We start from the raw sequence: 26,912 nt of genomic DNA on the forward strand, positions 1-26,912 counted from the left end.
GAGAAATCTCCATACTGTTTTCCACAGTGTCGGTACCAGTTTGCATTCCCACTGCCAGTGTGTGTGGGTTCCCTTTTGTCCACATCCTCTCCATCATTTGGTGTTTTTTGTTTTGGTAATTCTGAATGGTGAAAGGTGATATCTCCTTGTAGTTTTGATTTGCATTTCCCTCATGATTAGTGATGTTGAACATCTTTTCTTGTATCTGTTGACCATCTGTATATCTTTTTTGGAAAAATGTCTTTTCATATCTTCTGCACATTTTTTGATCGAGTTGTTTGTTTTTTTGTTGTGGAGTTGTATGACTTCTTTATATATTTTGGAAATTAACCCCTTGTTGGATATATGATTTGCAAATATTTGCTCTCACTTGGTGGATTGTCTTGGTTTTCTTCCTGGTTTCCTTTGCCTTGCAGAAGCTCTTTAGTCTGAAGTCCCATTTGTATATTTTTTCTTTTATTTCCCTTGCCTGAGTAGACATGGTATTGGAAAAGATCCTTCTAATACCGATGTCAAAGAGTGTACTGCTTATATTTTCTTCTGGAAGTTTTATGGTTTCACATCTTACCTTCAAGTCTTTAATCCATTTTGAGTTAATTTTTCTGTATGGTGAAAGATAATGGTCTACTTTCATTCTTTTGCATGTGGCTGTCCAGTTTTCCCAGCACCATTTGTTGAAGAGACTTTCCATTCTCCATTCTATGTTCTTGGCTCCTTTGTTGAAGATTAGCTTTCCGTAGATGTGTGGTTTTATTTCTGGGCTTTCAATTCTGTTTCATTGATCTCTTTGCTTGTCTTTGTCCCAGTACGATGCTGTGTTGATTATTATAGCTTTGTAGTATATTTTGAAGTCAGAGACTGTGATGCTTCCAGATTTGTTCTTTTTTCCTCAGGATTGCTTTAGCTATTCAAGCGAGGTCTTTTGTTGCCCGGTGTGAATTTTAGGATTCTTTGTTCTATTTCTGTGAAGAATGTCATTGGGATTCTGATTCTGCAACATTGCTGTAGTTGCTGATTGTTTCTAGTTGTTTTCAGATGGATTCTTCAGGGTTTCTGTATATAAAATCATATCATCCACAAACAGCAAGAGTTTCGTGTCTTCCTTGCCAATTTAGATACCTTTTATTTCTTTTTCTTGCCTAATTGCTCTGGCCAAAACCTCCAGTACTATGATGAATAAGAGTGGAGAGAGTGGGCACCCTTCTTTTGCTCCTGTTCTCAGAGGGATGGCTTTCAGTTTTTCCCCATTGAGTATTATGTTGATTGTGGGTTTGTCATATATGGCCTGTATTATGTTGAGGTACTTCCTTCTATACCTATTTTATTGAGAGTTTTTATCATAAATGGATGTTGGATCTTGTCAAATGCTTTCTCTGTGTCCATTTAAATGATCATGTGGTTTTTATTCCTCATTTTGTTAATGTGGTGTCTCACATTGGTTGCTTTGTGGTTGTTGATCCATCCATCTGTCCCTGGTAGAAATCCCACTTGATCATGATGTATGATTTTTTCGATGTATTACTGTATTTGGTTTGCCAATGTTTTTCTTTCTTCTCCCCAAAGTCCCCCAGTACATAGTTGTAGGTCCTTCTAGTTGATCTATGTGGGACGCCACCTCAGCGTGGCTTGATGAGCCGTGCTAGGTCTGTGCCCGGGATCCAAACCAGTGAAACCCTGGGCTACCAAAGCAGAGTGTGCAAATTTAACTACTCAGCCATGGGGCCAGCCCCAGATTTGCCAATATTTTTTTTGACTATTTTGTATCTGTGTTCATCAGCAGTATTGGCTTATAATTTTCTTTCTTTCTGTTGCTCTTGTCTGCTTTGGGATCAGGGTGATTCTGGCCTTATAGAATGTGTTAGGAAGTGTTCCATCTTCTTCACTGTTTTGTAATAGTTTGAAAAGGATAGGTAGTAAATCTTCTTTGAATGTTTGGTAGAATTCTCCAGAGAAGCCATCATCTTGTCCTGGTTGATTTCTGTTTCAGTCTCTTTACTTGTGATTGGTGTATTCAGGTTCTCTGTTCTTGGTGCAGTTTGGGGAGGTTGTGTGAGTCTAAGAATTTATCCGTTTCTTCTATGCTGTCCAATTTGTTCACATACAGGTTTTCATAGTACTCTCTTTTATAATCCTTTGTATTTCCGTGGTATCTGTTGTAATTTCTCGTTTTGTTTCTAATTTTATTTCTTTGAGCCTTCTATCTTTTCTTCTTAGTGAGGCTAAGGGTTTGTCAGTTTTGTTTGTCTTCTCCTAGAGTGAGTTCTTAGTTTCATTGATCCTTTCTACTGTTATTTTGGTTTCAATTTCATTTATTTCTGGTCTGATTTTTATTATTTCCCTCCTTCTGCTCAGTTTGGGCTTGGTTTGTGCTTCTTTTTCTAATCGTGTTAGGTCTAGTTTAAAATTGCTTATTTGAAATTTTCCCTGCTTGCTAAGGTGGGCCTGTGTTGCTATGAATATCCCTCATAGGACCACTTTTGCTTTATCCCATATGAGTTGGTATGGTGTATTTTCATTTTCATTTGTCTCCAGATATTTTTTGATTTCACTTTTAATTTCTTCGGTGATCCTTTGGTTGTTCAGTAGTCTGTTGTTTAGTCTCACGTTTGTCACTTTCTCGGCTTTTTTCTTGTATTCAGTTTTTAGTTTCATAGCATTATCGTTGGAAAAGATATTTGATATGATTTCAGTCTTCTTAAATTTATTGAGGATTGCCTTGTTTCCCACCATATGGTCTGCCTTTGAGAATGTTCCACGTGCTCTTGAGAAGAATGTGTATTCTGCTGATTTTGGATGGAGTGTTCTCTCTCTACATATATATTCAGTCCGTTTGGTCTAGTTTTTTTTTACTTCCACTATTTCCTCTTGATTTTTGTCTGGATGATTTCTCCGTTGATGAAAATAGGGTGTTAAGGTCCCCTACTATTATTGTGTTGCTGTCAATGTCTCCTTTTAGGTCAATTAATAGTTGCCTTACGTACTTTGGTGCTCCCATGTTAGGTGCATATATATTTATAAGTGTTATGTCTTGGTGTAGTGTCCCTTTTTATCATTATATAATGTCCCTCTTTGTCTTTTTTATCTTGAAGTCTACTTTATCTGATAAGAAAGGCAACACCTGCTTTTTTTGTTTGCTGTTAACTTGGAGTATGTCTTCCATCCCTTCACTCTAAGCCCATGTTTGTTGGGAGAGCTGACGTGTTTCCCAGAGGCAGCATATTGTTAGGTCTTGTTTTTCAATCCATCCAGCCAGTCTGAGTCTTTTGATTGGGGAATTCAATCCATTTACATTCAGAGTGATTATTGATATGTGAGGGCTTAATGCTACCATTCTATCACTTTTTTGCTGTTTGTTCTGTATTTCCCTTGCTTCTCATCTCATGTGTTTCAGACTGCCACTTCACTTGAGTGGCTCTCAATGATGGTTTCCTCAATTTTCTCTTTATTTATCATTTGTGTCTCTGTTCTGATGATCTATTTTCTGATAGCCTTTTATTTCGTTAGTCTAAGCAGGTTCCTTCCCTTTCCTCTTCCCCTTCTAAGTTATTGTTGTCACAAATTATCCCGTTTTGTGTTGTGAGTTTGTTGTTAAGATGAAGTGAGTGTATTTATTCTTGATATTTTCTTTTCCTTTATCTTTAATGTTATAATTAAGTGTTTGTTAATCTGATAGTTTCAATTTTCTGATTTTGTCTTCCTATTTATGTCTCCTTGCTCAAGACTTTGTAAACCCTTTTTTTTTTCAGGTACGAGGGCCTTCTTAATTAGATCTTGTAGCGGGGGGGGGGGTCTTCTGGTGATGAACTCCCTCAGCTTTTGTTTATCTGGGAAAATTTTTATTTCTCCATCATATCAGACGGGTTTTTTCGCTGGATAGAGTATTCTTGGCTGCAAGTTTTTCTCTTTCAGAATTTTAAATATATCATTCCACTGTTTCCTAGCCTATAAGGTTTCTGCTGAGAAATCCATTGAAAGCCTGATAGGGGTTCCTTTGTAACTTATTTTCTTCAACTTTGCTACCCTTAGTATTTCTTGTTTGTCATTGACTTTTGCCAGTCTTACAAATATATGTCTTGGACAAGGTTTTTTTCATTGATGTGATTAGCTCTCTTAGCTTCTTCTGCTTTTGATTCCAGCTCCTTCCCCAGGCTTGGGAAGTTCTCAGCTATTATGTCTTTGAACAGGCTCTTTGCTCTTTTCTCCTCACTTCTCCTTCTGGAATACCTATAATCCTTATGTTGCATTTCTTAGTTGAGTCAGATATTTCTTGGAGAATTTCTTCATTTCTTTTTTGGTCATAGTTCTCTCTCCCCCTCCATCTGAAGCATTTCTATATTCCTATCCTCTAAATTGCAAATTCTGTCCTATTATCAGCTCTGTTATTTAAGGACTTCTAATTTTCATCTCATTCACTGTGTTGCATCTCCAACATTTCTGATTGATTTTTCTTTAGAGAGTTTCAATCTCTGTTTTGAAGAATTCTCTCTGGTCATTATTTCAATGGAATTAGGAACCTGTCATTCTGAGTTCTCTTGTGATGTGTTGATTGTTTTATGAATACTATTTGAATTCTCTCAGATTGTAGATTTCTATGCCTTCAGGATTGGTTTCTGTATGGTTGTCTTTCTCTTTCTGGTCTGGGGTATTTATGTACTTCTTCATACTATTTGATGTGGTGGATTTGTGCCTTCGCATAGTATCTGGTTGCAGATTACACCTTCTGCCACTCAGGGTGAGGGTGGGCAGGAGCTGTGTGTTCTGAGCCCACCGTGAACCCTGTCAGCTGTGATTTTCTGAGCCTGGGCCATTCCTTGGGTCTGCAGCAGCCCTGTAGGTTCTCCTATCTAATGGGAAAGTGATCATGCAGGTGCTCAGGGCTACTGCCACCTGTTCCCACAGTCCTGCTGAGACATGCTCCCCCCTTTGGGACTGCAGTGGTACTGTGGGGGTTCTTGGCAGCCAGGAACTCATTTGCGCTGGCACACAGATCCACTGCCATCTTCTCCTAGGTCTTACCAGCTGTTGTGCTTGGGTGAGTGGGACCTCTGCACTGGTCCCGAGCCTGAGCTGCTCCCTGGGATTGTGGTGGCTTTGTGGGCTCTCCCGCCAGATGAGAAAGTGACCATGCATGGCTCAGGGTTGCTGTCATCTATTTCCACATTCATGCCAAGGCATGCTTCCACCTTGGGGCTGCAGCGATATTATGGGTGCTCCAGCCAGGAGAGCAGTGGCGCACATGTACAGGGCTGCTGGTGGACCAGAGAGTGTTCACCTGTCTTCACAGCCTCCCTGGAGGTAGTCCATCCTCCTTCAAGTGTATAGCTGCACGGTTCTCTCTGGCATCCTGATGTGCTGTGTGGGTATTCTCTGCTGATCAATGAATATCCATTTAGTTGTAGTTTGAAGGGAGAGAGACAAAGGGAACAGCTCCCTCCACCATGTTGCTGATGTTACTTTAAGTTTCTATTTTTCTTTCTTTTTTTCGGTGAGGAAGATTCGCTCTGAGCTAACATCTATGCCAGTCTACCTCTATTTTGTATGTGGGTTGCCACCACAGCATGGCTTGATGAGTGATGTAGGTCTGTGCCTGGGATCCGAACCCACAAACCCGGGCTGCCAATGCCAGGGGTACCAGACTTAACCACTATGCCATGGGGCCAGCTCCCTAAGATTTGTTTTTGTTTTTGTTTTGTTTTCTTAAAGATTGGCACCTGAGCTAACATCTGTTGCCAATTTTTGTTTTCCTTTCTCCTTCTCCTCAAAGCCCCTCAGTACATAGTTGTATACACTAGTTGCAGGTCCTTTCAGTTCTGCTATGTGCCATGCTGCCTCAGCATGGCCTGATGAGTGGTGCTAGGTCCATGCCCAGGATCTGAACCCGAGAAACCCTGGGTTGCTGAAGTGGAACATGCGAACTTAACCACTTGGCCATGGGGCTGGCCCCCCCCAACTAATTTTTTGAAAAGGAGAAGAAACCTTTAATACATCAAGAAAGTAACTATCAAAACAGGAAATTTAAATATTAGCAAAGATAACTTTGTGAAAATGTATCCAAATAAATTTGAAAATTGATGATGAAAAGGATCATTTTACAGGAAAATGGTTTATCACAAGTGACCCCAGTAGAGAGAGGCAAAGTAAGCACGCCACTTTCCATAGAAGAAACAGAGAAAGTGCCAGCAAATGGCTCTCCTACATAAGGTTGGTTTCATAGTGGAGGTCCAATAAATCAGATGATCTCAGTGCCCCTTCAGTTGTTCCAAGATATAGAAAAGGAAGGAAAACTTCTAAACTTCTGAATTCTTTTTTGTGAATCATTTATAACATCAATGCTAAAGCCTAGCAAATATTTCACAAATATACTAACTATAAATCAGTGTGACTGATGCATATTGATATTAAAAGTTAAATATTAAGAAGCAGAATCAAACAATATATTAAAAAATGATGAAGATTCTAGGAATGCAAGGGTCCATATTTGGATTTTAGAGCAAGGGAGAAAAATTGTATGATTGTCTCCATAGTAAAAAAAAAAAAAAGTCATTTGGCAAAATTCAAGTCTCCATGTGAAAAATAATCAATAAAATAGGAATTTATAGACACTTAAAAAACATTAGATTTTCTTCATCTCAAAAGCCTGCATTTTAATGAGGGAAACTCTAGAGGTGTTAAATTTGAAAACAAAAAAAGGAGGCCCATTATCTCCACTCTGTTTTCAGGTATATATGAAACTACTACAAATAGTATGAAAATTTAAGTTGCAGGGTATAAAATTATAGAGAAATCAATACCCTTCACGTTATAATAGTAATCAATTAGAAGATATAATGGGATATTCCATTGCTGTTGTTACTAAGAATTCAATTAAAACTTCTGAGAATCTTGCACGTATAATCTCCATGATGAAAATGGTCAGACACTTCTGAAAGATTTAAAAGTGGACTTGAGCCCAATGAAAAGGCATTCCTTGTTTTTAACAGGAAGGACGGGATATTAAAACATATAAAAGCTGTGTAATTAAAGTAGCATAGTACTGGTGAATGAGTAGACAGACCCAAGAAGCATGAGAGAAAAATCCAAAAATAGACCTAATATATATGAAAAGTCAGTATATTATAAAAATGGCACCTGAAATCACAGGTGGAAAGGAAATAACTTTTAATATCTATTATTGGGACAACTCCTTGGTCAACTGGGAAGATAACATTTGATCCAATTCTCTTATTGTATACCAAGATAAATTCCAAATTGATCCAGAGTTCTACAATGTAGAAAATGAAGTACTAAAAGGAAACAGCAGTAGATGCCTTTATAACCTGGGAATAGGGGGAAAATTTCCCAGCATTTTCTCAAATCTAGAAACAGTAAGAAAAAAAATTGAGAAATTTTAATATGTGAAATGGAAACAGTTACAATACAGTAAGTACCATAAAGCAAGTGAAAAGGCAAATGACAAACCAAGAGAAATATTTGCAACTTGTATCTAAAGATCTTATCCTCCTATTTAAATTGTTTCTAAAAGTTAAGCAGACTCACAACTTGATAGAAACACAGTAAACTATATATAGGAGGTCCACAGAAAAGTGCAGATGGTCCTTAAACATGACAGTATGTTCATAAGGAGATATACAACTTAAAACTATAGTGACATACCATTTTTTCACCTGCCAGAATGGCAAAAAAATAGCTCAGCATTAGACTTTTTGGGTGAAACTGTGGGCAAAGTAAGACACTCAGCAATAATGCTGATGGGAATACAGAATAGTAAAACGTATATGGAATGGAATTTGGTGACATCTAGCAAAACTGCAAATGCATTTCCTCATTTCCTCAGCCTTCTTCGTGTTTAGGAATATATACCCAAGATAGAATTGCAAAAGTATAAAATGAAGCATGTGCAGGGTTGTTGCAGCATTGTTTGCAATAATGAAAGATTGGAATGACCAGCAATAGATAACTGGTGTAATAACCTATGGTATATCACTGTGCAGATGTAAAAGAGAAATGAGGAAGATCACTATACTGCTGTGGAGTGAATTCCAGGATGTATTGTTGAGTAAAAAATGGCAAGGTGTAGAAGAATGTGTATTATATGCTAACTTTTGTGGAAAATGGGGTGAAATCATGTGTGTGTGTGTGTGTGTGTGTGTTAGCTCTCTCCATTAAAAGGGCCTAAAAGCAACAGTATCTCAGTAACAATAAGAAATGAGTGAGAGAGCAAAAGAGAGTGAAAATATATGATTAGATTTCAAAAAAATACAAAAAACTAAAAATGGCATCAATGCAGGCAAGAGAGAATATGAAAAGGATTAGGGCTGAAAACTAGATTTGTGTAAATGTAATTGTATTGAGTTTTGGATCAATACAAATGCGTTAGATAACGAATAAAACTTAAAGTGTTGGCCCCTCTTCTCTTCCTCCCCACCACAAAAATCCCCAAACAAATGAACACTATATATTATCAACCAGGTAGTTTTACTAACATAGTAAAGTGTTTTTTCAACTGATTTTAAATCACAATATAAATTGTGCATCTGTAGAATGTAGAATATCCTAAACAGAAAAAGAAATCTTATATTTCATTTTGTGGCCTACTTTTAGTGGTTATATTGGCATGGTTACTCGAAACTATTTAGATTTTGTGTGGCATAAAGCAAATAGATGATGATGTTAGTGTCATTAGGCAGTAATTCCTAGGATAATGATGAAGGAAAATCCCGGATGGCAGCTTGCAGCAGGCTTGAGAAAGATTGGAACTGGAGGAAGGACTTCAGATTTCAGAGAAGGATACATCTGAGGAAACAAAAGTAAAATTCATATATTACTTGATATATGTGAACATATTGAAAGGAATTTGCAGTTCTGTTGGAAAGTTTGGGGCTGATTTAGTGATGAATACCTAAAAACTAAGGAAATTGAAAAATGCAAGAACTGTTAATTGCTAAGAACAAAATTGTTTGAGAAAGGAAATATAATTGTAATATGCTCTGTGGCTTAGTTGTGAGTATTATTAAATGTTCATAATAGTTTGACTTAATGGAAAACTAATAGAAATGTTATGGCGAAGAGGGAAAGATTTGGATGGGGGCTCATCCACCGTCTTCCATTGTACGACTGGACACAGGGAATTCCTGTTTTCTATAATAATTCTTGTAATACTGTAATTTAAAAAGAACTTTGTACATGTTTTAACAAAATTAAAAAAGAAAACTGTGAGAGGTATGTTGATTAATATGTCAAGATAAAATATTTTTAAAGTAGAAAAAGTCTCTTAAAATCATACCCCTGGCAGTATTTAGTTACTAAATACTGTTTACTAATATTTAAGTTGACTGTGGAAAAGTTCATTATTTATATGCTTTCCCTTTTTCTATATGTTCAGTATGGGTTTAAATGTACTATGCTAAAACTTCATCCTTGACTTTTTTTTTTGGTGAGGCAGATGGGCCCTGAGCTAACATCTGTGCCAGTCTTCCTCTGTTTTGTATGTGGGATGCTGCCACATGTTTTCCCCTTTTTTTCGATTATAGCCATCTTTGTGAGTGTGAAGTGGTATCTTATAGTGGTTTTGATTTACATTTTCCTAATGACTAATGATGAGGATCATTTCACATGCTTATTGGCTGTTTGTATATCTTCTTTGGAGAAATGTCTATTCATGTCCTTTGCCCATTTTTGAATTTTTGTTGTTGAGTTGTAGGGATTTTATATATATTCTAGATGTTGAAGTCTTATCAGATATATAATTGCAAATATTTTCTCCCTTTCTGTAGGTTGTCTTTTCACCCTCTTGACAGTGCCCTTTGATGTACAGTAGTTTTACGTTTTGGTGAAGTCAAAGTGACACCATGCAAAATGGCAAAGTAGGACTCTATAGGGGTTGGTCTCTTCACTGCAATAGCCAGTAAACTGGAAACAATGACCAGAATCAACTATTTCAGACTCTGAACCTTGATCAAACTCATAAAAGAACTAGGGAGTGCTTGATGAAGAGAGAGCCTGCTGCTCTTAAATTCTGGGTTGCATGTTTTGGTAGCTCTGATGTATCCCTGAGAGCTGGACAGTGAAGTTTGCTGAGATTTAAAGAGACAGTACCTCCCTTCCCTTTTGGAGCCAGACGTTTAAGGAAATCTTTGTCAGGTTACTGGCTGGGCATCAGATAGCCTGGAACAGAAACTTCGGTGACCACAATTAACAAGGAATACTTACACACTTTGCAAAATAGTTTGGAAAAATCACAAATGGATTTGTGATTCCAGCCATGAACGAGCAAAACTCGGCAATCCCTGAGGAGCAGGAAAATTAGACTTCTAGAGTTACCATAGTAACGAAATCTCTTTGGGTTTATCTTGTTTGGAGTTTGTTGAGCTTCTTCGATTTGTAGATTAATGTCTTTCATCAAATTTAGGAAGTTTCCAGCCATTATTTCTTCAAATATTTTTTCTGCCCCTTTCATTCCCTCTCTTCCTTCTGGGCTTCCCATGATGTGTATGTTGGTATGTTTAATGGTATCTCACTGGTCCCTCAAGTTCTGTTCAGTTTTCTTCATTCTTTTTTCATTCTGCTGCTCAAACTGGATAATTGTAATTGCCTTATCTTCAGGTTTGTTTGATTCTTTTTTCTGCCTGTTCAAATCTGCCATTTCTGAAAAATTCTTTGTTCTTAAGAATGAGGCATATTTCCTCATTTCTTTGTATTATGCTTTGTAACTTTTTGTTGAGGGCTGGGTATTTTGATTATTATGTTGTGGTAACTCTGGAACTCAGATATTCCCTCTCCTCAAGGATTGATTTTGTTGTTTGTTGAGGTCTTCAGTTGTCTATTTGTTTTTTGTTGTTCTTTCGGGGTTTTTTTGGCTGGGAAAGATTTCCTCTGAGCTAACATCTATTGCCTATCTCCCTCTTTTTTCCCTCCCCAAAGCCCCAGTACGTAGTTATATATTTTAGTTGTAAGTCCTTCTAGTTCTTCTATGTGAGTTGCTGCCACAGCATGGTTACTGACAGAGGAATTGTGTGGTTCTGCGCCTGGGAACCAAACCTGGGCCACTGAAGCAGAGCATGCCAAACTTTAACCACTAGGCCATCACGGCTGGTTCTCAGTTGTCTATTCATATAGTGACTTGTCCAAACTATTTTTCCAAAGCATTACTTGATGTGTTTGCTACTGACCTGTTATCTTGGCACTCAGCCTGTGACATCTCAGAGGTTTCTTTAAACATATGGGTTAAAAAAAGTGTATATGCCTCTTTAAATGTTCTTATGATGCCACCAGAGAAGCTGCCACAGCCTGGGGAAGCCAGTTAAAGCCAGGCAACTCAGCTGGCCCTCAGAGAACCCCTACACTGACCAAAGCACACAGCCCCCAAATTTTAGGATACAAAGCCCTTACTGTCCACCCTGGCACTAGCCGGCCACCTTAGGAATGTGGGTTGTCATTCCCACATTGTGGCAGGATTAAGGAGTTGAACATGGTAGCTGGTTCATGCAAGCAGCTTTATCTTAAAAAGTTCAGCAGCCTCTTTCTTCATTAAGCACTTTCCCAGTTGCTGTAAATGTCTGAGTGAGTTCCAGAATTCTGAAATAGTCGATTCTAATTGATCTTTTTTTTTTTTTTTCCAGTTTAATAGTTATTTTGGTGGAGGGACCAGTCTCTGAAGCTGCTATGTTTTATGACATCCTTTGCTGCCATTTTGGCTGCTATTTTAAAGTAAATCACAGATTTGGCATTTCATCTTCAAATACTTTAAATCACATCTCTAAGACTTAAGTGTGATCACCTTGATAATCCCAATATCGTTATCATGGCTAACTAAATTAGCTATTATTTTCTAATACAAGTCCATCTTCATATTTACCCACTGTCCCAAAAATGTTCTTTACAGTTGTTTTGTTCAAACCAGAATCCAGTCAAGGAATTGCTATCACATTTGCTTATTGTATTTCTTTTATGTTTATTTTTGTTCTGTGTGTGTTTGTTTTGAGGAAGATTAGCTCTGAGCTAACATCTGCTGCCAGTCTTCTTTTTGCTGGGGAAGATTGGCCCTGAGCTAACATGCTTGCCCATCTTCCTGTTTTTTTTTTTTATGTGGGATGCCTGCCACAGTATGGCTTGACAAGCAGTGCTAGGTCCGCACCTGGAATCCGAACCGGCAAACGCCAGGCTGCCAAAGCAGAAGACATGAACCTAACTGCTGCACCACCAGCCGACCCCTGGTTATTATATTTCTTAAGTTTTTCCTAATCTAGAATTAATCTTAATCTGGGTCCCTCTCCTCTCTTTCTTTCTTTTTTTCTTTTTGGTACAGAAGATTGGACCTGAGCTAACATCTGTTGCCAGTCCTCCTATTTTTGCTTGAGGAAGATTGGCCCTGAGCTAACATCTGTGCCAGTCTTCCTCTATTTTGTATGTGGGATGCTGCCACAGCATGGCCTGATGAGTGGTGTGCAGGTCCTTACCCAGGATCCAAACCCACAAACCCCAGATTGCTGAAGCTGAGCATGCAAACTTAACCACTATACCACTGGGCCAGTCCCTCCTACCTTTATTTCTATTATTTGGACTTGGTGGAGAGACTCAGTCAGTTGGATTGTAAAATACTTTGCATTCTGGCTTTGTGTGATGTTTCCTCATTTGCTCTTTAAGTCATTCTTTTCAACTAGAAGTTGAGTTGATTAAATTCAAGTTAAACCTTGTTAGGTAAAAATACTCCATGAAAGATGCTATATTCTTCCTATTGTATTACATCAGGAAGCAAATGTCAGATATGGTAGTAGAATAGTATTGAGCTTGACTGGCCAGATCATGTTATAAAGTTGTTTTTCCCTTTGTGAATTAGTAAGTCAATTGTGAGGTGATACTTGGGAACCATGTGACTTCAGTTACCCATCAACTTTTCCATAGTGGTTTTAATGTTATTGGTGCTAAATCAATCAGTTTCTTCATAAGGTCTGCAAAATGGTGATCTTTCTAATTTCATTGACTGCATTCTTCTTTATGATAAGAGTTTTTCCTCACTAACTGGGCTGCCTAGTTCCTAATATAATTGCAAGAAAAACATGTAATTCTTTCTTTTTAATTAATTTTCAGAGATGCAGATTTAGGGTCATTGTCACCACCATTGGTGGCAAAGGACTTGTTTGTTGAGTATCATATGAACTCATAAATTTTTTTATATTGAATGCATTTTATTCAGTCATTATTCCTTTTTGCCCTTCAAACTGTCTCACTTTGATGCAACCCTCTTTCTCTTTCACTCTTCCCTGCCTTCTAGCATAAGATAATCCCAATGTCACCGTGCACCACAAATTGGCTACAGACTTGGAATCAATGACTTTTTCCCTTTAGTGGGGGAATGGTGTTTAGAAACCAAATGACTGGGATGCTCCTGAGATGTGATCATTTCTAAAACTTTTGAGACTTGACAGAATTAGGAAATATTTTTTTTTAGGACAACAATTTTATTTATTTATTTATTTATTTATTTATTTATTTATTTATTTATTTATTTATTTATTTATTTTTGAGGAAGATTAGCCCTGAGCTAACTACTGCCAGACCTCCTCTTTTTGCTCAGGAAGGCTGGCCCTGAGCTAACATCTGTGCCCATCTTCCTCTACTTTCTGCGTGGGATGCCTACCACAGCATGGCTTGCCAAGCAGTGCCATGTCCGCACCCGGGATCCAAACTGGCGAACCCCAGGCCGCTGAGAAGCAGAACCACTGTGCCACTGGGCCAGCCCCCAGGAAATATATTTTGAAAAATTCATTTGTGCGTATTGATGTTTCCAAGTCAGTTTTATACTTCAGTGTTTTTTCTTGACTTCTTTGATTTTACATTTGTATTTCTTTCTCTTCCACTGATAATCTTTGTCCTAATAACATTAACACAATTATGTTTCCTTTATCTACAGAAAATTTATTACTTTCATAATAATGCTACCAATATTATTCTTAACAATAAATTCTACTGAACGTAGTTTAAAATTACCTTGTAGTTTTTATTTAAAAGAAAACCTGACAGTATACTAAATACAGATGCAAATAACCCTCATGAAAAGATGTTAAACCTTGATAAGGAGTTTACAGATTAAAACTATACTGAGATAACTGTTTCTCACCTATAAGGCAAAAATCCAAAAATTTGTTAACATACTCTTATTTAAGAGACTTAGAGGAAGTAAGTATTGTCATTCACTTCTAACGAGGGTCTATTTGGCAGTTTCCAACAAAATTGCGGATCTTGTTATCCTTTAACCCACAAAACCAATTCTAGGAATCTATTTTAAGGGTACACCTGACAAAAGGGATGTGTAGACAGAGTTATTCGTTACATCATCATTTGTAAAAGCAAAAGATTGAAATTAAGCCACCAGAGAGAATTGGCTGTGTAGCCTGGGTATATCCATACAATGTGGGGAAAAGAGAGTGAAGATATATATTTACTTATAAGGAGTAATTGCCAGGATATACTGAACAAAAGCAAGCTTACTACTATGTATATAGTAGTGTTACTTTTTATGTATGAAAAAATATAAATATTTTGCAAAAGGAATTCTGGGGTAAGAAAAAGAAAAAAATAAGTTACTGGAAGGATAAACCGGAAGCATGGTTTAGTAAACATGGTTACCTATAGGGAAGTGGGGTAGAGGGAATGAAATGGGTAGAGGGATAGGAAGAGAAGTGAAATCTGGTATACTTTTTAATATGTTTTTTGACTTTTGAAACATGTAAATCTTTCACATATTCAAAAATGAGTTTATACTAAAATAAAAAAGTAAACTCTAAAAATTAATGAACTAGCGAGCATAAAAATATTCCAAATTGGCAACAGTATAGTGTTGAATTTTATTATCTAGTGTTACAGTTTATCTTTCAACTATTATGTTTTATTTGATATTTAAAGATATTTCTGCTGGGTTTGGAGTTCTGGTTAGGCAGCTATTTTATCACTTGGAAAACATCTTTCTACTGTCTTTTGATTTCCGTTGTTGCTGATGAGAAGCAGGCTATCAATTTTTTGCCTTTTTTGATGGTAGTCTATCTTTTTTCTTTGCTTTTAAGATTTTTCTCTTTGTCGTTGGTTTCTGCAGTTTTAGGTTGATATATCTAGATGTAGTTTCTTTTTATTCCACTTGAGATTCATTCATTTCGGAAAATTTGTTCTATGTATCACTTCTATAAAATTCTTGCTCTTTAAATTTTCTCTCAGTCCACCCTTTTGAGACAGTGATTAAGTACTTGTTATATATTCTATATGTATATGTCTATTTCTGGACTCTGTTCGGTTCCATTGTTTGTATTTCTGGTCTTATGTTACTACTACCCTGTCTTGCTTGCTGTAGCTCTATAGTAAGTCTTGAAATCAGACTTCATAAATCCTCCAAAGTTGTTATTTTTACAAATTGTTTTTCTATTCTTGGTCCTTTGCATTTTCATATGAATTTTAGGATCAGTTTGTCAGTTTCTACAAAAAGCCTGCTGGGATTTTAATTGGGAACTGCACTGAATTTTTAGCTCACTTTGCGGAGAAGAAACATCCTAACCTTATTGATTGTTCCAATCCAAGAACATGTTTAATATCTTCTTTATTTAGGTGCTCTTTAATTTTTGTTTTATAGTTTTCACTGTCTGGGTCTTATACATATTTTGTTTAAAGTATCCCTAAGTATTTCATGTGGCTTTTTTTGTGTGTGTGTGGATGCCTAATGGTTTTTTACATACATAGCTATTATATACCTATAAATATAAACAATTTTACTTCTTCCTTTCCAACCTGTTTGCCTTTTATTCTTTATCTTGCCTTTTTGTACTAACTAAAACAGCTTGAAATAGGAGTTATGAGAGTGGACATCCTTGACTTCTCAATTAGACCAGAAAGTATTCAGTATTTGATGCTTGAATATGTTAGGTGTAGAATTTTCACACGTGGGCTTTATCAGGTAGAGGAAGTTTCCTTCTATTCCTTGGTTGCTGGAAGTTTTTTATCTTGCATGGGTGTTGAATTTTTCAAAGATGATGATATGGTGTTTCTCCTTTATTTTCTCAATACACTAGTACCCTCTTATCCATGCGGGATACGTTCCAGGACCTCCAGTGGATGCCTGAAACATGGATAGTACCAAGCCCTACATATACTGTGTTTTTTCCTATACACACATACCTATGATAAAGTTTAATTTATAAATTAGGCACAGTAAAGGATTAACAACAGTGACTACTAATAAAGTTGGTTTTGGAGCCATTATTAAGTAAAATAAGGGTTACTTGAACACAAGCATTGAGATGCCAAACAGTTGATCTGGTAATGGAGACAGCTACTGAGTGACTAATGGGCCAATAGCCTATACTGCGTGCAATATACTGGACAAAGGGATGATTCACATCCCAGGTGGAAGGGAGTGGGACAGTACAAGATTTCATCACTTTACTCAGAAGGTGTGCAATTTAAAACTAGGAATTATTTATTTCTGAAGTTTCGCATTTAATGTTTTTGGACGGAGGTTGACTGCAGATAACTGAAACCTGGAAAGCAAAACCGCAGGTAACAGGGGACCAAGAGATGGGGGACTACTGTGTAGTGAATTACTTTGATTGATTTAAATGCTCAACCAACCTTGCGTTTCTGTAATAAACCCTACTCAATTATGATATATTATCCTTTTTATGTATTTCTGCATTTGATTTTCTGGTGATTTGTTAATAATTTTCTAAATCTTTGTTCATGAGAGATATTGCTCTATGCTTTTCTTTCCTCATAATGACTGTATCTGATTTTAGCATCAGGATAATACTGGCCTTATAAAATGAGATGAGAAGTATTCCCTCTTCTATTTTCTAAGGGAGTTGTTTAGAGTTGGTATTATCGTCTTTAAATCTTTAATGGAATTCACCAGTGCAGCCTTCTAGGTCTAGACTTATGTTTGTGGGAAGGTTTTAAGTACAAGTTCATTTTCTTTAATTGTTGTAGAGCTATTCAGGTTTTCTGTTTCTTCTTGAGAAGATTTCGATAATTGTATTGTTTAAAGAATCAATGCATTTAATTAAGTTGATCATAATATTCCCATACTACTTTCTTAAGTTACAAAGAATATATGTAGAAACGGCCTCTATTTTTTAATTTTTTTCTCTTGATCAGTCTAGCTAGAGGTTTGTTAATTTTACCCCACACCCCCCCAACCAGAACTGGCTTTGACTTTGTTGATTTTTTTTCTTCATTCCCATTCTCTCTTCTTCTTTTCTTTTTTTAATTGCTTTCTGCTCATTATTTCCTTCTTTCTACTTTCTTTGGGATTGAAATTTGCTCTTCTTTTTCTAGGTTTTTGAGGTGGAAGCTTAGATCCTTGATTTTTAGACCTTATTTATTAACACATGGGTTATTTGGAAGTAAGTTTTCCTATTTCCAAATATTTGGGGATTTTTCCAGTTCTGTCTGTTACTGATTTCTAAGTTATCTCATTTTGGTCATAGAACATACTTTGTATGTTTTTAGTTCTTTTAATTTGTTCATACTTGTTTTATTGCCCAGCATATGTTTTATCTTGGTAAATGTTCTTGTTATATCTTGGTAAACACTTAAAAAATAGGCATTCTGCTAACATTCAGTGTTCTTTAAACATCAATTGGATCAAGTTATTTGATTCTTTTGTTCAAGTCTTTTATATCCTTTCTGATTTTCTGCCTTCTGCTCTATTGATTACTGAGAAGAGAGTTGAAATCTCCAACTAGTCTGTGGATTTGTCCGTTTCTCTTTTCAGCTCTATTAATTTTTATATTATGTGTTCTGAAGCTCTGTTAATTAGGTACATGTACATTTAGGATTATATGTCTTAGTGAGAATTTGACCTCTGTATCATTATACACTGTCACCACTTTATTTCTGGTAATAGTTTTTGTTCTGTAGTTTACTCTGTCTGATATTATAGTCTTCCATTTTCATATGCTTATTGCTTGAATGTGTATCTGTTTCCATCCTTTTATTTTTTAACCTGTGTGTGTATTTAAATTGGATTTCTTGTAGATAGCATTTAATTGGGTCTTTTGTTATACAGTCATGTGTCGCTTAACAACAGGAATACATTCTGAGAAATGTCTTGTTATACAATTTTGTTGCTGTGTGAACATCATAGAGTGTACTTACACAAACCTATATGGTATAGCCGACTACACACCTAGGCTATACGATATCAATCTAATGGGACCACTGTCATATATGCGGTCTTTTATTGACTGAAACAGCGCATGACTGTGTACACATGTAAGTATAAGTAGCAAGCCATCAATGGTATTGACAGGAATGTGGACAGAGTGCTATCTTGCATGCCACAACTAGAAGGACCCACAATGAAGAATATACAACTATGTACCGGGGGGCTTTGGGGAGAAAAAGGAAAAAAAAAATAAAATCTTTAAAGTAAAAATCTCCACACTTTCCAGAGAATTATTGTTCTTTAGTTAATCAGATTTCAATCACTCCAGTTTCTAGAAGGTAATATTGGGATGCTGATCACTACCAATTTGTGCAGAAGAATAAATGTGCTCAGACTTGGTTGAATAGAAATTACATTTTCCCACTAAGTTATTGTTGAGGCCCAGCCTGGTGATGTAGTTGTTGAGCTCTTGTGCTCCATTTCAGTGGCCCAGGGTTTGTGGGTTCAGCTGCCAGGCACGGACCTACACACAGCTCATCAGGTAGGCCATGCTGTGGCAGCCTCACACGTAGAAAATAGAGGAAGATTGGCACAGATGTTGGCTCAATGACAATCTTCCTCACCAAAAAAAAAAAGAGAAAAGAAAAAACATTATCACTGAGTTAGCATTTATTTAGGTTTAAATTCATTTAGGTCACATTCACCATCATATATAAATTGGATTCTTAATTCCATGGACTAATATCCTGTCTGTCAAAATGATGTAATATTAACCCATGGTTTTCTAAGACTTTTTTTTTTTTTAAAGATTGGCACCTGAGCTAACAACTGTTGCCAATCTTTTTTTTTTTTCTGCTTTATCTCCCCAACCTGCCCATACATAGTTGTATATCTTAGTTGCAGGTCCTTCTAGTTGTGGGGTGTGGGACGCCACCTCAACGTGGCCTGACGAGCGGTGCCATGTCTGCGCCCAGGATCCGAACCCTGGGCCGCCTGCAGCAGAGCGCACGAACTTAACCACTTAACTTAACCACTCGGCCACGGAGCTGGCCCCCATTCTTTTTTTTTAATATTCTGCTTTTGTTTTTTTAAAAAAGATGGGCACCTGAGGTAACATCTGTTGCCAATCTTCTTTTTTTTTTCTCCTCTTCTCCCCAAAGCCCTCCAGTACATAGTCTGTATATCCTAGTTGTGAGTACCTCTGGTGGTGTTATGTGGGATACCTCCTCAGCATGGCCTGAGTGGTGCTGTGTCCACGCCCAGGATCTGAACTGGCGAAACCCTGGGCTGCCAAAGCAGAGCAGGCAAACTTGACCCCTCGGCCATGGGGCCAGCCCCTCTAAGACATTTTTGTAAAGTGCAGTAGTACAGAGCCTGTGCTCTGGGGTCAGTCAGTTATGGATTCAAATCATAGCTCCACTAGTGTGTGACCTTGGTCAAGTTAACCAGGTTCTCTGATCTCTGTTTCCTCATCCGTGTGAGGATAAAGCAGTACATACAAGAAGAGCACTTAATAAATGTTAGTTTGTTTTAGGTTTTTTTTTTTTTTTAATTTTTGCTTTGAAATAATAAATTTATTGAAAGTTACAGAGAAATCCTGTGTACCTAGTTTTTCCCAATGATTACATCTTATATAAATATAGTATAATATTAAAACCAGGAAATAAACATTGGGTACAATAGTATGTATAGTTCTATGCCACTTTATCATGTGTAGATTCATATAACCACCATCACGATCAAGATACAGAACTATTTCATCACCACCAAAGCTCTGCCTCATGTTACCCCCTTGTAGTCATACTTAATGCTCTCCTTGCCCCACACCCCATGGTCCCTATTCTCAGAGAAAGGACTAATCTGTTTCCCATCTCTATAATCATATAATTTTGAGAATGCTATGTAAATGGAATTGTTCATAAGTGACCTTTTGATATTGGCTTTTTTTTGCTCAGAATGATACCCTTAAGATCCATCCAATTTGTTGCATTTATCAATAGTTAGTTCCCTTTTATTGCTGACTAGTATTCCATGGTATGGGTGTAGCACAGTTTATTTAACCTTTAATTTATTTAAGGAGGTTTGGGTTGTTTCAAGTTTGGGGCTGTTTTGAATATCAGCACTGAATTAAAATGTTTGTTCAGATTTTTGTGTGGACCTAAAGTTTATTTCTCTGGAATGCCCAGGAATGAGATTGTTGATTCATATGATAAATGTTATGTTTAGTTTGTGAAGAAACTGCCAAACTGTTTTCCAGAGTAACTCTACCGTTTTACGTTCCCACTGAGAATGTGTGAGAAATCCAATTTCTCCACATTTTCGCCAGCATTTGGTGGTGTTATTACTTTTTGTTTTAGCTGTTTTAATAGCTGTGTACTGGTATCTCATCATGATCTTAATTTGCTTTTACCTGATGGCTAGTGATGTGGAATGTCTTATCTTGTGCTTATTTGCCATGTGTATATACTCATCAGTGAAATGTCTCTTCAGGCCTTTCTCCATCTTGTAATTGGGTTGTTTTTCTGTTGCGTTTTGAGCGTTCTTTTTATATTGTAGATATGAATCCTTTGTTAGATCTGTGATTTGCAAATATTTTCTCCCAGTGCATAGCTTGTTTTTTCATCTTTTTTCTTGCTCTTGCAGAGCAAAAGTTTTTAAGTTTGATGAAATCAAATTTGTCCATATTTTTCTTTTATGGATTGTGTTTTTGATGTCTAAGAACTCTTCAACAAGTCCTAAGTCCTTAAGATTTTCTCGTAAAGGTGTCATAATTTTATGTTTTATATTTAAATCTGATCCACTTTGAGTAAATTTTATATAAAATTTAAAATTTTATGTAAATTTTTTTGCTTATGAATAAATACCCAGTTGCTCCAGCACACTTTGTTGAAAAGATTTTTTATTCCACTGAATTGTTTTCACACTTTTGTCAAAAATCAGTTTTGCTTACTTGTGTGGGTGTATTTCTGGATGCTGTATTCTGTTTCTTTCATCTATGTGTCTGTTCTTCTGCTATTCACCCTGTCTCAATTGCTGTATCTATGTAAGTCTTAAAATTGGATGGTGATTCTTCTCACTTTTTCTTGTTTGAAATTGCTTTAACTATTCTGGTTCCTTTCCTTTTCCACATAAATCTTGGAATAATCTTGTCTATATCTACAAAAAATCTTACTTAGAATTTTGATAGGAATATGTTAGCCTATGGATCAACTTGAGGAAAGTTGACATCTCTACTATGATGAATCTTCCAATCCATGAACAGAGTATATTTTTCATCAGCATTTTGTACTTGTCAGCATGAAGATGCTTTTGCCTGTGTCAAAAATCAGTTGGCCCCGGAGCTGGGCTGGTCTCACACGGTCTCCATTGGCAGTACTGGGGGCCTCACTACCAGTGGGGATCAAAACCCCAGCTCTCCCCCAGGCTTCTCTGACACACCCAGGTGCCCTGGTTTCTACTTGGTCAGGGTAGAAGTCTGGGCTTCCCATTGGGCCTTTGCTGATGGGAAAGGGGGCACAGTTTTTGCTTTGGTGTTTGGCTGGAGTAGAGTAGTTATTGTCTAAAAGCTTTCTGTCTTGCTAGGCTGCCCCTTTCCTGGTTTTTTGGATGGAGAGAGCAGGCTTTTTTTGTTTACACCTTTTGGTGTTTCTGAGATGATGGCTTCATGAGCACCCACTTTGGAATGTGTGAGACTAAAAGAAAAACCCCAGTGAACTCACCACTGTGTCATTCCTTGGGTCCTGAGGTCTCTAGCCAGTCTGCCACCGTCTGTCTACCTTTAATTTAGTCTTCTTACAGTTGTTTTATATAGAATGTCTAGAGTTTTTAGCAATACTTATCTGGAGGAATAAGGAAAAATATGTTTACTCAGTCTTTGTCTTTCATAAAATGCAGTGTCATGTCTTTATAGATTTTAATTATTCTTTGTCAGTACTATTTGTTGGGTTTATCTTCTCCCAGTTTGGAGCTTGTCTTCTGTCTCTTCATGGTAATCTTTTGACTAGCTGTAGTTCTTAACTTTAATGAAGTTGAATTCATTAATGTTTTCCTTATGCTCTTGCTTTTTGTTTCTTGCTTTAAAAAGTTTATTCTGGCTCTAAGTTTACACAGATATTCTCCTGTATTCCTTGTAAAAGTTTTAAGGCTCTGAATCTATCCTAAAGAATTATATTTAGAATTGAGTAAAGTGGAGATCTAATTTCATCTCCCTCCTGCTATAGAGAACTATAGCACCATAAAAAATTCATTCCTTTTCCCATTGGTTTCTAGTGCCACATCTGTCACACATAAAACACGTATGTGAGCCTGCTTCTGGTAGTTATTTTATTCCATTTTTGCTTATCCTTACATAAATATCACACCACCGTAATTACTGTAGCTTTATAGTAAGTCTTGTTATTTGGAGGCATATCCCCCCAGCTTGTCAAAACTCTATTGAAATAGATTGGGATTGTTATTGAAAACTGCTTACTGTATGGATATGTTTGGGGAGAATTGACGTCTTTACTACCATGAACATGGTTTTTTCATTACTTATTTTTAAATGTTTCTAAATATGGCTTAACATTTTTCTCCACAGTGGCTTTAAAATTTTTTAAAAATTTATTCTTAAGTACTTAATATGTTTTTGTTGCTATTGTGAAATGGATTTTTTAAATTAAAATTTTTGTTTCTTGTCTGTATATACAAGTTGACCTTTGAATTACTTTGTGTTCATTCTTATGCATTTCATTTTACAAAAAATATATATCTGGGAACTTTATTGCAGTCTCCTTGGTACAAATTACAGTGCTGGTTTATATTAGATTTTTAAAAATTTAATTAAAAATTCATATTTTAATGCATTCATAATTTTTTCTTTTTTACCATATGAAAGATGATTCTTCTCCCCCTGCCCCCCAAAGGAACACTGTTTGCACTTATCAAAGGGAAACAGAATAGTGTTTCTTAATCTACCATAGAGATTTTAAACAAAAGGAGTATGTCTCTGCTCCACTTTCAGAATTCCTGATTCCCTAGGTCCAGAGCTTTTTCTTTTAGAAATCTCCCATGTGGTTCTGCACATCCCTAATTGAAAACCACTGCTAGACTGGTTGCTAAACAATAAAAAGAGTAGCGCATGAGGATGTTTATCTGGAGGGGCTTCTCATTTAAAATTATGAAGATGATCTATCATTTTAATATACTAGGTGTGGGAGATCCATATCTATATCTATACACACATACATAATCCAATATGAACATAAACGGAATTGATTTGTGTTTAGTAACAGCAGGTATGAATTTGAAGAGAGTAGATATTGTAAAAGAGCCCAGTCATAGTATGGATAAGATGTGTTGGTTTAGTGCTCAGTGTATTTGTATTACAACTTAGAATACGAGCTCATGGTAATAGAGAAAAGATTGGTGGTTGCCTCAGGTGCGGGGTTGGGGTGGGTGAAATGGGTGATGAGGGTCCAAAGGTACAAATTTCCAGTTATAAAATGACAAGTCATGGGTTTATAATGTACAGCATGGTAACTATAGTTAATAATAATGTATCGAGTATTTGAAAGTAGCTAGGAGAGTGGATCATGAAAGTTCTCACCATAGGAAGAAATAATTTCTAACTGTATGGTGATGGATGTTAACTGAACTTATTATGGCTATCATTTTGCAATGTACATAAATATCAATTATTATACTGTATACCTAAAACTAATATAATGATATCAATTATACCACACACACAAAAAAACTTAGAATGCAATTTTGTCTTTCCCAGTTGGAGTCATTCGATGTCCAGTTTGCAGCCAAGAATGTGCAGAGAGACACATCATAGATAATTTTTTTGTGAAGGACACTACTGAGGTTCCCAGCAGTACAGTAGAAAAGTCTAATCAGGTAAGTGTATTAAGTCTTGAATCTTTTGCCTCCTCTTAATGGGGCAGGGTGAAATGCTGGAGGACTCTACAATAAAAGGTGTCAAACATTAGACTATTATATCTATGAAATTATGTAGTATTTTAAAGATATATAAAGAGTAATCAATAGTGCATCTAAAGGAATAAAACAGTGCCAATACAAATTGCACCCCCACCTTCCCTCTCGCCTCAGAGGAAACCATTATTCATATTTGACATTATTTCATTTCTTTGTAATTTTACTATGTATTGACAGTTAGATTTTTTATTTCAAGCCCTCCCCTTTTTCATTTTTAATGATAAACCCTATAATGATACACATGAAAAGTTCCGTGTCTTTGATCAGAACAGTTTCTATATTTTAAGAAAATCTTCTTTTCTACATGATATTTCTTTGAAAGCATCATTTGGTAGCATTGTCCAAGGTGTTTTTTGTTTGTTTTCTCTACTTCCTTAACCCACTTGTAGAACATTTCTATTGGCTTCTTAAATCTAAATGTCAGGTCTCTAGTAGATGAACTGTAGTACTCTGGTGGAAGTGAGCTATGATTAATTCTATTGTATGTGCTATGTATAGTATTAGTCTACTTTTGGATTGTGATTCACTGATAATTTCTCTAGGCAGTTCCTTTAATTTGGACTGGAAGATCTGTGAAGGAACTGAATCTGATTATGGAATAATTATTGTTAATCTAAAATGTAAATCTAAAAAGTAGTGTTTTAGGACTCTTTTCAGTAATCATACAGCTAAGTTTCTGTACTTTTCGTTTCATTTTCACTTTTTGTTTCTTGGGGAACTTTAATAATTTTGGGTTCACTTTAAATGAACATAGCCACTACTCACTAAAATACTTCTTTGTTTCAAAAGTGTCCACAATTCTTCCTAATATGAACTTTCATCAAAGACCAAAATAGAGCTTGGTGCAGGGAATAAACTTTCTAATTGTTGTGAAATCTGCTTTAAAGAATGGAAATGGAATTATTTATGTGAGCTACAGTGTCAAGTATGGATCCCTCTCAAAGTTCCCTTCTGAATACTCATGATTTTGTTTCTGTCTTCTATAGTGTCATGTCACTTTTCTTCATGTGATTATATTTATACTAGATATACTTAGTCATATCATTCACCAATTGTACTCCATCAGGTAAACTCCAGTAGTACATGTAAATGCTCATGAAGTGATAAGAGATGAGAATTGAAGGGATTCTGATTTAAAGGACAAATTTAAGAGGCTACTTTATGCCTCTATATAATCAGTTTTCAGTATGTTTATGTTTATTTACTCTGCTTCTGTCACAGAACCATAATAGGAAGAAGTTATAATCTACTAAACTAGAGATAGAGTCTAATAGACATTTTCAATGTAGATAAGTGAGGATGGGGAGGGTATTAAATCTGGTTGGAGAATAGGGTGCTTATAGGGATAGTTTGGGAATGAAGACTAGAGACATAGATGATAATGCAGGATGAACTGGAGCTAGGAAGCATTGGGCAAGGGGTGGTGAGAGCTGAACTAGCGTAGTGGCAATAAAGAAATGAAGGGGGTTGGGGGTAAGTTACAATCCACACAGGACTTGATACAGCCGATTGGATGTTGAAGGTGAGAGAGGCCTCACTGCCAGGATTGTGGTGCCTTTCACAGATATAAAGGGCGAGGAAGTAGATAGAGGTAGAGAATTGCTTTTGAATGTGATTGAGTTTACCAATAAGACTAAGGTGGAGTTGTCATCTGTGGTCAAACTTGAGCTCTGAAGAGTTCATACTTGGAGGAAGTTTTAAAAACTTTTTGTTGTGGATAATTTCAAGCATTACCAAAAAAAGAAAGGGGACAGTTTAGCATAACAAACTCCCATGCACCTATTACCTAGTTCAATGTTTTATGTATAACCTGACACTTCCCTCACCACTAGATTATGTTGAAGTTAATTCCAGGTATTATATCATCTATTCCATAAATGTTTCAATATTTACTTCTATGAAAAAAGAATTTTTTAATAAATATAACTACCATATTAATTTCACATGTAAAAAATTTACAGTAATTCATTAATATCATCAAACGTCCAGACAATGATCAAATGTCTCTAATTGTTGTAGTTTATTCTTTTTAACAGTGATTTCTTTATATAAGGATCCAGTAAGATCTATGTAGTGCATTTGATTGATTTGTCTTAATATCTTTTAATTGATCTCAAATTACCCCTTTACCTTGCTGGCGTTTCCCCCCTCCCTTTTAACATATTTGTTGGGTAAACCACATTGTTAGTCCAGCAGAGTTAGCCTTATTCTGAATTTTGCTGACTGTTTCCACAAAGTCATTTAACATGCTTCTCTGTCTCCTGTATTGTATGTGAATTGGTCATAAAAATGTAGAAGCTGATTTAGATTCATGTCCTATTGAGTGAGGGGGGTGGGGAGAATACTTTCATCCATATGTCCGGATGTATTTCAATTGGGAGGCATATGATGTTTGATTTTCTTTTTTCTGATGTTAATGGCCATTAATGATCACTGCCAGGATCCTGTTACCAAAGCAGGTTCTTTTTGCCTGCCCACATGATTATGCCAATCACTGAGAGGAAGAGTTTGGAAAGGGAAAGGATTTAATCACAAGGCAGCCAGGCGAGGAAGTGGGCAAATCAATCTCAGATCTGCCTCCCAGAAAATGGGGACACAGGAATATTTACAGGGTAAGGGGCAAGGTGGTCTGAAGTATGGGAATAGGTGATTGGAGATAAGGAGAGGTGAGGAAATTGATGATCTGCATAAGGGCAGTCAAACTTTATGCCTCTTCATGGGACACATGTTCACAAAATGGCAGTGTTACCATAATCTGAGGGTGGAGTTTTTCGCTTCTTGATGT

At 36.5% G+C, this 26,912-nt stretch overlaps 1 protein-coding gene across 4 annotated transcripts in view; it reads left to right on the top strand.

Annotated features, from left to right (window-relative positions):
* Positions 1–26,912, top strand: part of TRIM24 (tripartite motif containing 24) — a 102,728-nt gene that overhangs the window by 16,135 nt on the left and 59,681 nt on the right. For all 4 annotated transcript variants that reach the window (XM_044778022.2, XM_044778120.2, XM_044778078.2 and 1 more), the window contains exon 2: positions 23,910–24,028. In XM_044778022.2, the coding sequence (XP_044633957.2) occupies positions 23,910–24,028 (119 nt within the window). The remainder of the gene's footprint in view (positions 1–23,909; positions 24,029–26,912) is intronic.

Source organism: Equus asinus, chromosome 1 (assembly GCF_041296235.1).
Source record: "Equus asinus isolate D_3611 breed Donkey chromosome 1, EquAss-T2T_v2, whole genome shotgun sequence".
In the NCBI taxonomy this organism is placed as follows: Eukaryota; Metazoa; Chordata; class Mammalia; order Perissodactyla; family Equidae; genus Equus; species Equus asinus.